Below are 13583 nucleotides of genomic sequence, written 5' to 3' on the forward strand. Positions count from 1 at the left end.
ACACACACACACACACACCTATGATGTGATTCTGTATGAGTGAGTGAGTGTGTGGCCCTGGCTAGCAGCAAGCTTAATGGCCTACAGCTCTCGCTCTGCGCCATTAACATTCCAGCTGTGGAGATTCTGGCATGCATTGGGAAGCATGACAAGACAGCTACACATCTCTCTCCCTGCTGTCAGCACAGACCGTGGTTTGTCTGCAGAGGTTCAGGCTCCACTGAGAGGGGATTAAAAACAGCCTCAGATCATTTGTGACAGATCATTTCTCTTCCCGTTCGCCTGCTTGTCTGTCACACGCACCGTAATATTGATTTGTCTTCACCCTTTTTCTTCCTCCTGCTGCTGCTGACTCATCCATCCAGCAACAGGTAAAGGAGTTATTTATACTGAGCCCTCCCTAACATGCTATTTGCCCTGCAGGCAAACAAATCTCATTGCGCTCCTTGGCAGATCCTATTAGATACATTTAAAGCAATTATCTAGCCAATATTTTACAGGGAGGCGTCATGTGTTTTGATGGAGAAACACTACATGAGATGTAGCTGTTGGTAGGTGTTGGCACAGGCAGACAGTCAGTCGGTCTGGCGAGCCTTGTGCAGTTTCACAGTGTTGACATGCTGGCATTATGGCAACTGAGGTGTTGCAGGGGGGGAAAAACCGCTGTGATGTAACAGATAAAACGCCTCAGGAACACTATTAGCTTCCTTGAAAGATACAAACTAATACACAATTTTCTGCGTGCACATGCAAACATACATCAGCAGCTCTAAAAAGGAATCAGGCAGGTATGTGAAGCTCTGTGTGCTGGCAGACTGTCGATGCCAGTGAAGCTGTTAATCATAGTTGTAATTACTGCTCTACAGCTCCAGCTTATGAGATACACTCGGTCCTGGCAGACAACAGGAGGGAGGAGGTGTATGTTTCAACCAGTATAGACGGAGACTCGAGTGTATGTGTGTTTTTTCTTTATGTCAGCCCCACTTTTTTTTCCTTTTAGGGACACGTCAGGTCAAAACAGCTTCTCATCAGAAGGAAAAGGCTGAAATGAGAATCACAAGTTTGTCTCCCCGTGCTGCAGAGGAGCTGGAGCTTTGAGCAGGAAAACTGTGTCTCCCTTAAGTATGAATCCTGTTGCTAATTGCTAATCTCCCCAATTTCTCCTGGTGAATTTTTAGGAGAAACATATGAGAAACATTTCAGACAAAATAGAAACTAAAATGAAGCTGAAATGAGACTCACAATTTTGTCTCCTGAGCTGCAGAAGAGCTTTGAGTGGTAAAAACTTTCCTCTGGGAACACACAAAAGCTGTGTCCCACCTCAGGAGCCGGGTTCTTCGGAAAAGCTGCATTGGAAGACTGATTGCGTCACAGTGAAGCAACTACACTGTCCCATTTCGAAGGCTCCTTCTTTTCCTGGGCTTGTGGCCCAAACTATCCCAAGATGCATTGCGCGTTGGTAATGAAAAATAATATGGCAGCGAACAACACTGACAGAGAGCCCGGGGATTACACTGTCAAATGTAAGCATTGGGTTTCAGCTCAGGTCAACAGCTAACCATACAACTGATAAAAAAAAAAAAGTGACATATTGTCACGGTTGCTAGGTGACAGGAGCCGTGCGACACAACTGTGGGGGCGGGCACAGCTGGTGGCGCAAAGCACAAATACTCTGTCTCATACCGGTCGGGCCCTCGCGGCCTGTGACGGCCACAAAGGGCCACGCCTTCTTCTTAGACCCACGTCCTCTGGAAGGAAACAGCTCCCGCGAAAGTCTCAACAACATGACGCTTGGAAAAGAATTTAAAGTTGCAAAAATATTTAAGAAAACATTTTATTTCACATAAACTGTACAGATGAAATTTATTTGACTAAATGATTCTTATACAGGAACTAAAAATAACTTTCTTATTAAATAGAAAACTGAAACAAAAATAGAATTAAAGATGAAAAATGAAAAGTGTTGCTTATTGTACAAAACAGAGAATGAAAATAGAGCTAAGAAAATGAAAATCATATATCGTACCCTGATACAGTGGTAGGCCTTTCGCAAATCATCAGAAAAAAGACAGTATTGTACACAGTAACTCGACAGCCTTTGCCATCTTAGTACAACAGCTCAAATCTTGGCCTCTTTGGTTCCATTAATTAAAATACATTTGAAACAAAATTCAATTTACTTCTATAAAAATAACATTTCAATGGCAGTTTTTGTTTCACTAATCCTGCAACTTTTCAGTGCAAACGTCACAATAATCATTCGCTTTGGAAAGGAAGCGAAAGATCACATTTCAAGTATTGATAAAGAGTTGAGGACTGAAGAGAGAGAGGAGGAGAGAGAGAAAGAGAAAGAATTCAGTCTAATAGACAATGTTGAGTATGGGTATAGATTACTATACATTGCATAGCTCATGTGGCACTTATTTAGCGATAGGACAGGACACTCAGTACCCCTTAGAAGGCATTTCTTTATACAAGTGCTATTCAGGGTGTGCATTTCAGTTTCTGCAAGTGCTGCACTGCACTGTGGCGACGCACTGGGCCGGGACTAAAGAGTCTCCGTGTCCGTGGGCCCCCCCCCCCACTTCCACTGAGCCCCGGGGGACGAAGCAGTTCTCTCTCTCTCTGACGCTCCCAGCGCACAAGTGAAGTGCACTTATGAGATCTATCTTCACCTGGTTGTCATGGTAGCAGGGCCTGCAGCACTCTCGACAGGCAGGAAGTCGTGGGTTGAGGGCCGTAGTCAACAGCAAGGATGACGATGATGACAACAGTGGCGGCGGCGGCGGCCTCTGTTGAGGACTTTTCTTTTGCAATTGTGCTGCTGCCGAGTGTTTAATCCTGCAAGGCATTAAGCGCTGCTGGTCTAATTCCACCAGAGAGGACGGTCAGACTGAGTCTGTCGGCATAGTAGCGAAGTGCTGGTGTTCTGAATTGTATAAGCTGATGAATTGTCAGTGCTTTATAAAAACAAAAGTCTGTCATGTGCTTAAAGTACTTAACAGGGTTGGAGGAGCAGGGTGGGGAGTGTGTGTGTGTGTGTGTGTGTGTGTGTGGGGGGGGGGGGGGTGAAGCCAATCATGTCGCTGGCTGATCCTGTCACTTAAGCGCTTTTTTTATCTTCATTCAAGAGGAGATGATAGGCCATTATTTTTTGACTAGAAATGGCAAAACTAGAGCAAAGTATCATTTGGTGATAATCATTCCCTTCTCATCCCACTGCTGACCGGACACCACTCCAGCAGCGAGCGCGTCACTCAGTCTGATAAATACACACACTCGCACAAGCACGTGCAAACACAGCATGCACACATGGACACGACACGACACTGACACTTGCGTTTGCTAGATTGCACCAGTGTGTGTGTGTGTGTGTGTATGTGTGTGGGTGTGTGTGTTTGTTGCTTGCACATACAGTAGGTATAGATATATTGTATATGTGTTCCGTACAATTACGTCCTGTTTGTACAAAAGGCCTTTCTGACTGTTCTGAGTTCAGATAATGAAGCGAGTCAGCGTGGACTCAAGCACAGCCGCACTCCTCCACGATCATGTTGGGCACATCCCTCTTGACGATGTTGTACTCATCGTCAAAGTAGAGCATGGACATAGTACTGAGCTTGGTGGGGATGCAGCAGGAGTTGACTGAGCCCGGGCTCATCCCTCTCATGCGGTACTGGTTTACTACTGCGGTGTGGAAGGACGACGCCGACCCCGGCACTCCTGCCATGTAGGCGGGGCAGCTGCCCTCGCAGTAGTTACCGTAATAACCGGCTGGTGCGATGATCCAGTCGTTCCAGCCAATAAGACGGAAGTCTATGTAAAACTGCTGCCGACAACACAAGCCCCCGCTGGTGCCGTCACACTCCAGCCCCCGCTTGCGAATGCGGTGCTTCCCGTCCACCTGCCGCGCACGCACCACCAGGAAGGGCCGGTGGGACGGATCGCCCGGGTCAACCAGCACCGGAACAACGCCGGACGCCTCACAGCCCTCACAGTGGACCTCTAGGTCCTGCCTCCGGCTGCCTTTCCCAAACACGGCCCGCACCGCCTCCGAGAGGGGGAAGGTGTGCCAGCCGCTGCGTTTCAGATCCACCCGCTTCTCCACCAACGCCCAGCGGCCCGTTCCCCCTCCGCCGCCGCCGCCTCCCGGGCCTCCCTCTGCGCTGCTCGAAGTCCCGGCCTCCTGGTAGTGGATCTTCACCGTCACCTTCCTCCGGAGGCCCTTCTCGGGACCGGCCGGCAGCACGCGGAAGTAGAGCCACAGGTTGGCCTGGGACACGTACAGGTTCTGGTTGCCCTCGTTGGAGATGAGGAAGTACAGACCAGACTTGGGGGACATGTGTCCATCTGTTGGAGACAATGAAAATGAAATCTCAGTATCGTGATATCACATCAGATGCGATGAGACATACGAGTTTATCATGGGTCATGTGACAATTTTAACTACATCCACCACATCAGCTGCTGGAGACCATGAAATACGACTCAAAGCACGGAAAAATGTCCAGTAAGTGGACCTTGAGTTGAGTTTAATATCAAACACATTTCTGTTATTTTAAGAGAAGGGGTGTGCCTTTTTCGCACACAAACACATGCACACGCACACACACAGCATATGCTCAAATAGAAAGCAGAAATCCCCCCCCCACCACCACCACCACCCACCCGCCCACCCCCCTCCAAGAAGGGCACAGCTTTGTCTTTAAAGATCTGTTTTCCCCCTTGTTTTCTCTGTTCTCCCTCAATCAATGTGTCAGGTGACCTCTGTGGGAGCTCCTGATAGGCCAGCTGTGACAGGCCAGTTCTGGGATCAGGCCCAGTTGGCCTAAGATCCAGCTTTGTAAGTGACAGGGCCAAAAAGGGGGAGAGAGAGAGCGAGAGAGGGAGGAGAACAGAGAGGAGGAAGACTAAGAAGCAAAGGAGGAAGGATGCAAGTGGAAAAGGTGGGGAGGGTGGCGGACACGGCCAAGGCTCCCAGGGGGTTCACCGAGTTCGCTGCTAGTGCCCAACCTGAACCCCACCCCCACCCTATCCCACCCCTCCTCCTTCCAGTGTAAGCACCCTGAGAGTGACAGCACAAAGCCCCCTGTGAGGCACTGGGAGACAGCCGCGCTGCAGCCCGGCATTGAAACACGTGGCTTTGTAGCAAAAAGCATGATGAGGCAAAAATAAAAGCCATTTACATGACACTGGCCACTTTCCACAGCGCCACAATGAAGAGATCCCGGGTGTCTAAAGGTGGCAATGGGCTCTCCCTAGCACTATTTTTTTCCCCCCTAAGCTTAATGATGTCTTCCAAATTACCCTGAGGTAACTTGAAAGGTTTCTATTTCTGGAGATTTGGTACAATGTGCTCAAGCAGAGCCTTTGAAAGCAGCCAAATTACTTTGTTTGCCGACTGATTAGTGTGTGTCAGTGTCAACAGGTGGCCACCAAAGACGCCCCCCCCCCCCACCACCACCACCACCACCTCTTTAAGGCACCTCACGCCTCTTCCTCCTGTAAACCACGGCTTTACATTCACACCGGGACCTGTTCAGACCAGCTCTCCACTCTGTAGCATGTCAAACACACACACACACACACACACACTCACACACGCATTCATCTATGCATCGATGCACAGACACACACACACACCCAAGCCCACGGTGAGAAATACATCAAATATCAGCCTTCGCGTGCACTGAAGCCTGTGGGTGAAGCATCGAGCGCACAGTGTGTACTCACTGAAATCCACCTGAAGTGAATGACATAAAAAAAAAAACAGCAGCTCTTACCTGCGACTGTTGTAAAGGCCCCTCAGGGCTACAAGTAACTAACCTCACCTTCATTCAGCGCTGTGTGTTCCTACTTGCCTCAACAGCTCCGAGCTTAGAAAAAGAGGCACAGCACCGAGCTGACGGTGACAGCGTGATAAACAGACGGGGGGAAGTCAGGGAATAAAACTGACCACGAATCTAAGAGCTCAGCTGTTTGTTTGTGAGGTTGTTTCTCAGTGTTCCCCCTCCAGGACACACTAACCATGTGCAGTTAAAACCTTTAGTGTGTGTGTGTGTGTGTGTGTGTGTGTGTGTGTGTGTGTGGGCGGGGGTAGCTGCTGCAGGGGGGGGGACGGTTTTGCTGTTTTGACACACTGGAGTAGCTGCACCTCATTTTAAAAGCAGTCAATTTCAGTATTGATTAATCTGCCTTTTAATTAGTCTTTTAAAATCTCTGAAAGGAGTGAAGAAAAGCTCAGGATGATTCGATCAAACAGCTGGTTTTGTCCGATCGGCATTTCAAAACCGAAAGATTTTCAACTCACGTAAGAGAGAAAACACGAGAAATCCTCACAACTGAGAAGCTGAGGCTGAGAGATGTCTGGCACATATCCTCAAAAAATTGTAATCAATTACCTGCTTGATTGAATTAATTGAATGATTCATTGACTAATCGTTTCAGCTCTGATTCACAGCCACACTTGACAGACTTTTACGAACCAGAGATCAGAACAGATTGTGAAAGAATTGCAGCTAGGAGACAATCATTTTGAAACTTAAAAATAATATACATGTATATTTCAACTACATAAACTGTGCAATCTGCAGCTGAAACTCATCTTACCTCAAGGCCACTTTAGTAGCTGCTCCAGAGCTTTCAGTCATATCATATGATCCTCATCAGGAGAGTTTGCCAGTTGTCACAGAATTGCAGTCTTCAGCTTTCTTCCTTTCTTCTTCTTTTCTAACATCTGCAATTCAATGACAACTCCATCTGCTGATGAAGATCATGGCGTATGATTGAGAGCAAAGGCGGACCTTTATCAGCTGCTGTTTACAAAGTCAAAATGAACTCCCAACCTGCAGCTACAGCTCTTAAGAAGAGTGTTGTGAGCGGGGAAATAAATATAAAACTACATCATATCCAGGCGCTACTTGGGAGATATGAGGCGTATGGATGAATGCAGGTTTGATCATACAGCGTCCTCAGTACTGAGACCGTAAATCAACTACTTATTTCAAATTCCTTCTAAAGAAGGAATTGTTGTCTCCATCCAGTGTTAGCTGGCCCCGACACGCCTCGGCTGACCCCGCAGTGGAAAGGTTGCTGGTGAGTATCGGCGGGCGGGACACCTGGGTGGGCTCGGGAGGATAAAGAGCTGCTTCAGCGTGTCTCCACCTGCGCCACCAAGTCAGGGAAGAGGCCGTGGAAGCAGGCAGGCAGGCAGCTCCTCCTCAGAGCTCATTACTCAAAGCCGCTGTCGACAAAGACCACACGGCGTGGAAGGACAAGGGCTCGGCGCGGAGCATTTGTGGCTCTGACATGAGCGCGGGCGTGTGCACATGTAACAGCCGACCCCTCGGCCCCCGAGTCTCAGCTCTTCAAGAATTCCACAAAGGGTGAGGAGGTGGAGAGGACGGAGGGGTGGAGCTGAGATGCTGGAGTTTTTTGGGGAAGAGGTTAAAGCCACTGTTGTTGTGAGGGTTTGCCTTGGGGACACTTTTAATGATGCTGCGTAAATCACTTATGGCGTCCTAAGCTTCACAGAGGCAGCCGGGCTTAAACACACACTTCTGAGTGAATGTGGAATATGTCTGGAGCAGGTCCAGCAGCACCATGACTGACAGCTCCTCATGAAACAGTGGTGTCCTGAGGTAAACCTGCCAACTGATCCTCTGGAGGAACCGGGCCGGAGTTAATGACCTCCCATAATGAAGTCTTAATTCCGTGTCTTGGACCACTCGCCACGGGTTCACCGGGTCCACGCGGCCACGGCGAGCAATCAAGAAGCACCGATCTAAACTTCTCCACCGACCCCTCACTCTCTCTCTTTCTCCCACCCTCCTTCCCTGCCTTGTGTTCCCCGCTCCGCTCCCGTGGATACGGGACACCAAATCCCTCAGCGAGTACCCATGGGACCATGTCAGGGGAGAAGGGAGATTGGCATCGTCTCCCTCACCTGCCTGGGGCCGCTTGGCAGACCTCGTACCTCTGCGCTACCGCAACCGGAGATAAGAAGCCGCGGTTAACCCCGTGCTGAGGGGAGGCAGGGGGACATACGCTGACCTCCCCGGTTCACATGCACACAAAAACACCTATCCACATCCATTCGTTGGCCCGCTGTTGGCTAAACATATGCCAACCTCACCCCCAACCCAGCCTTGTCCTAAACTGACAACAACAATTCAGGCTCCCCCATGGTTGGGGGACAAGCTCCCCTGGCTTCAGAGCTTTCTGGAGACCTTGCCTCTGAGCCATGCCCCGGCTGGCAGCATCTGATCTGGGGGGCGTGAGCCAGCTGGCCAGGAGGCAGACGGGGTCTAGGGAGCAGGGACCCGAGCCAGCTCCATGGTACAATGCCACACAAATGCTCAAAGGTGTGAGGAAGAATGGAAGTAGAAAAAAACAAAAAAAAAAACACAGAAGTAGAAGAAGAAGAAGAAGAAGCAAAGGAGCCCAGCGAACCTTTAGAGCGACAAAAGCATTCTTTATAACACTGCAATATGGGCACACACACACACAATATCACCCCCCCCTCCCCTCTGCCATCGCCAATGCCATACCCCCCTCCACCCACACTCCCCCGATCCAACCCTGCACAGACTCAAATGTCTCATGCATTATTCTGAGCAATATCTTTTGTTTTCTCTGCGTTTCTTTTTTTTTCTTCTGAACGTTGACATGTTGTGTTCAGCAGGAACACATAGTGCTCTTATAATAATTGCCTGGCTTTTGTTCCCTTTTCATGAGGGTGCTCAGATCATTCCCATTGGAAGGCAGGACCCAGCAGTCCATTCAGGCTAATTGTACCGGCAGGGCCAATGGGAAAAGACAGGATGGTGTGCGTGTGTGTGTGTGTGTGTGGGTGCGTGTGTGTGTGTGTGTGTGTGCATGCGTGTACGTGTGTGTGTGTTTGTTTAAGACTATTTTGGTGTCTTTAATTGTATGTTTTCTTTTTGTTAAACTAACAGTTTGTGTCAGAGACGTTGTTCTCACAGTTCTAACTGACAATTATTGGATTCTGTCAAGCACAGATGATTTTAGCTGTGAGTGCGAGTGTGTGTGTGTGTGTGTGTGTGCACGTGTGTGTGTGTGTTTGTGTGTGAGTGTGTGTGTGTGTGTGTAAGTCTGAGTGTATGTAGGGAGGGTGTGTGTGAGTGTGTGTGTGTGTGAGGGAAAGAGAGAGGAAAGGGTGTTCTCTTTGGACTTCTGAGAATTAGTTAGATACACATTCTTAGAGGAAGGGATAAATGGCCAATTGAGGGACTTTGTCCGTATTTAAAAGAGGTGCTTTATACATTGGAGTATTGAGTGTGAGCACAGCTTTAGTGATGAAATTGGATTCAGAGGTTCTTTTTATCTCCTAGACAACACATGGGGGTAATTTAAGGACTCTTTCTTTAGTTTCATTTCTTTTTGATTTTCAGGAGGTTTTAACACTGGCGACCAGTGGCTGCAGGCAGGAGGGAGCTGTGATGCAATAAGAGGATGAAAATGATGACTATGGATTTAATAAGTTTATGGCTTTTTTTTTTAAATTTAAAAAAATGTTATTATCTATTATTCACAGGATAAGCCTAAAAATAAAAAAGAGAGAATCCTGTGAATGAATGAGATTGATGCTGGGTCCCTGCTCTGCCAGTCAAAGGGTGAATGGGTTCACGCAGGGGTCGGTTTAGATGTGTGCATTGCATTATTGATCAATACCTGATTCGGCGAAGCTGATAATCTCCGAGTTCTCCGCCTGAACCTCGTTGTTGAAGGCGGCCTGTCCGTCAAAGCTGGGGATCTCCACCCGGCCGTCCTCTCGCACTTTGCCGGCGTGCAGCCTCCTCAGCGCCGTCACCATCGCCGCCTTCGGGATGGGATGGGTGATGTTGGGTCTGTCTCTCATCTGCAGCCTGTTCAGTATGTGCCTCTTCACCGCCTCCAGAAAGTCTATGTTCAACCGCTCCGTCTGATCCGGCGCCCTGAGGCCGCAGGACGCGCACGACTCCTGCGGCGAGCTCTGAGTCTCCGTCCCGGTTACCGAGCTGCAGCGCACGGAAGAGGAGAGGAGGCACGCAACTAAACAGGACAATGCCAGACTGTACAAGCTCATTTTGGTACAGTTAACGTTACAGCCCAGATGCTATTCAAGACAGGGATGAAAAGACTAAAAACACACTCTGAGGTTAAAGCTACTTTTAATTTAAAACATGTGAAAAGTTCCGGCAGGACATCCACTTGTGCTCCAGAAGTCAGACGCCTCCAGATATCCACAGGGGCCAATGAAAGCTTTGTATTCCCAGTTATACACGAGTGGAACTGCGAGGCTAATTATCTCTTGTCATTATGCGTTCAGTTATCCAGCGATGCGTCTTTTCTCTGCGCAAAACAAAAGTTCTTGTCTCTGATTGTGAGGCGCACTCAGGAGTTTGGATCGTTGACGCGCGTCTGTCACACCACGTTTAGCTCAGACGTGTAATCGACCAAAACAAACGAGGACGTGGAGGCGACACGGTCTCACCGATGAGTCGAAATAAAACCTGTCGGTGTCCAGAGGCGTCCAGTCCCCATTCAAACACCACGCAGAGAGTCCACCTCTACAGCTGCGGTCCCAGGGAGAGGAAGTCCCGTGGATTTATTTAGTGTGTTCAGCCCGGTTACCGTGTCCTGTCCCCCCAGTGCGCGCCGTTGTGGATGGCCAGGTCCGTGCGTCCTTGCAAGATGCTGCTCGCTGACTGAGACCCTCTTCTCCCTGTGCAATCACGACAACAGGGGCTCCGCTCACCCAAAGTTTTTATACAGGAGTCGAAACCACGTGGGGATTTCCACCAACTGGACGCATCGGATTATTAGACTACTACGTCTCCAGAGCCACGACTCCACTGATGGAACAAGGTTTTATTATGGTAACGCGCCTGCCCCGGAGACGTTGCATAATTTCTTCTTTTTTTTCGTTTTTTTTTACTTAAAGGCCACAGTGTGAAACAACATTTGATCATCTCACTTTATCATCATGAGGGTGGAAAGCGCAGGTTTAGTCTGGATCCCGGGTTCAGTCCGGACTCTGAGGAGAGACTCAGGTCACAGTTTAAAGATCACACTTATATTAGCATGTAAAACATGATAAATATAGAAAACATACAGGACCCTCTCAGTCACCTTCAACAAGCCACTTAATTATCAGTTAATTATCAGTTAATAATCAATTGTCATTATGTAATTATTTAAAATGAAACATGACTAGAACTTTTTTTTTTTTTTTTTTTTGTAAAAAAAAGGATCTGCATGAAGTAATGAATAAAAAACTGGAACTTCAGTCAAGTGAATCCATGGCGGGTTATCAACCAGATTAGCAGAGTAACAGCGCCATCTACCGACTGAAACCTGCCATTACACACTAACCATAACATACATAGATAGATAGACACTTGGCACTAGGAGCAAAACACACGCTTATTGTTCTTGTTCTTTTTACTTATTTATTTATTATTTGTTTATTTTACTTGGTAGATTATAGAAGTGTATAAATGTGTATATATAAATATTTTTTTGATGTCATTATTATATTGGTTGTAACACTTTGGCAATATTGTCCACCTGAAATTTAGGCCAAGAAAGCAGCCTGAATTAAATTGAATTGAACTAGATAGATAGATAGATAGATAGATAGATAGATAGATAGATAGATAGATAGATAGATAGATAGATAGATTAATTATTAATTTTACTGTGTCACAGCAGACAGGAAATGGTTCCTTACAACAAACAGAACAAAACAAAAACCAGGAGAACAACCTTTACTTCTAATATGTTTTTCATAGACACAATGATTATGTTCAGTAATCATAAAAAAATCATAGGCAAGTCAAGTCAGTCGAGCTCCACTGTTCAGAAAGGTGTAAGATTGTTCTTGGATATTGGAGTGAACTACGTGTAGACAGGTGTAGAGCTATGTTACGTCATTTTGAAGCGTTTATAGGATATTAAAAACGAAGGACATTGTAATAACTAACATTTTTTGCATCTTTATGCACAATGCTTAATGGAGCTAATGCTAAACTAGCATCAGCTCATCCTCTGGACAGAGGAAAAATATGTCACACAGTTATGTCATTTCTTTCAGATATTTCTCCACTTTTTTTTCATGTGAAATCCTTAAAAGTTTTACCTCTTAAAAACCCTTCAGATCAACCAGTACAAGAAGAGACTATTAATAATGATTTGGTTAAACTTCTCATAACTCGTGTCAGCACCAGCGCCATTACCTCGTGGTCGATTTCAAGCCGTGTGTTTCATGTGTGGGAGCAGTAATGTAGGTCAATGGGCCAAATGAAATGAGGCGCGGCAGCAGTGATGGATTAGAGCAGCAGGACTGCTGATAGCTGATTAATTTACTTTTCTGCAGGTACACACACACACACACACACACACACACACACACACATGCGCTCTTAGAACAGGTTTACATTATTTGATGTCAACACAGAGAAAATAAAAGTGAAATAAAAAATAAAAGTGTACCAGAAGTTATTAGGAAGGTATTTAGAAATTACACATTAACTCAGTTAATTATAATTAATTATTATTTTATCCAGAGATACCAAATATGTTCTGTTTAACTTTGGGGAAATGTGTATAAAACAATGCACAAGATGTCCAGAGTAGCTTCATCTGATCAAACGCTGCACCCATGAAAAAAGTGGCAAGAGTAGATGATGAATAAGATGAATTCAGCAACCTTAGAGAACACACATTGGGTTATCTTATATGTTTTCTTTTTGTTAACAAATTCCATGTAACGTTTACAATGTGCTGCTCCATCATTCAATCCTCTCTGAGTTCTGTTCTCTGTCTGTAACACTCAGCCCCAGCCCACTAATTCCTACTAAAGATGTAAATCTTAAAAATATATACTTTAATTAAAAAAAGGCTCAGTAATTTTCCTAAAACAGGGGTATTGTCACTTTTAGCAAACTGTACTCATACAGGAGGTAATGATGCACTTTTAGTGCTCTAAGTCAGTGGTTCCCAAACTTTTCCAACTCCTGGCCCACTTGATAATCTCAACAGAGGCCGAACAAAATATTCTCCGACCACTTTTTATTGACATGGTAATGACTGAACAGGACGGGACTGAAGTGAAAGCAACATCTATCTATCTGATCTTTTAATGTGCAATCAGACTTGAGATAGAAACAAGTATATAATGTGTTTCAGCTGGTGACAACATAAAAGTTCCTATCGTGTGTGTGTTTGTGTGTGTGTGTGTGTGTGTGTGTGTGTGTATAAATAAATATATATATAGTCAGGAACCACTCCTCTAGTGAATACTGTATATCTGGCAGTGGGACATGTATGTGACTGAATCCAAGAAAGAAAACAAAACCACTACATTGGTCAGCAGACTTGTCCATCACATAACAGGAAATAAAAGGTGCATTAAGGGTGAAGTCAGAATTCTTTTTGAATGTTTTATTTTAATGAAAAAGTGTGAGGCTGAAACTGACTCTGTGCTCACATGAATTCCTCCCATTTCAACGAAATCACAGAGCGATGTCTGAAAGACTGATTCTTCATGTGCTGACTGGTTGCGTGTGATAAGCTAAACA

The 13583-nt window shown here is 46.3% G+C and overlaps 1 protein-coding gene across 1 annotated transcript; it reads right to left on the reverse strand.

The window, feature by feature from the left end:
- Nucleotides 1-1830: 1830 nt before the first annotated feature.
- Nucleotides 1831-11175, reverse strand: inhbb (inhibin subunit beta B). The gene is made up of 2 exons (XM_056388580.1): nt 9694-11175; nt 1831-4350 (listed from the first exon to the last, which is right to left on the reverse strand). Exons 1-2 carry the CDS (start codon nt 10085-10087, stop codon nt 3524-3526), a joined length of 1221 nt encoding a protein of 406 aa, XP_056244555.1. The 5' UTR covers nt 10088-11175; the 3' UTR covers nt 1831-3523.
- Between the last annotated feature and the right edge of the window lie 2408 nt (nt 11176-13583).

This window comes from Seriola aureovittata, chromosome 11 (genome assembly GCF_021018895.1).
Source record: "Seriola aureovittata isolate HTS-2021-v1 ecotype China chromosome 11, ASM2101889v1, whole genome shotgun sequence".
Taxonomy (NCBI): domain Eukaryota; kingdom Metazoa; phylum Chordata; class Actinopteri; order Carangiformes; family Carangidae; genus Seriola; species Seriola aureovittata.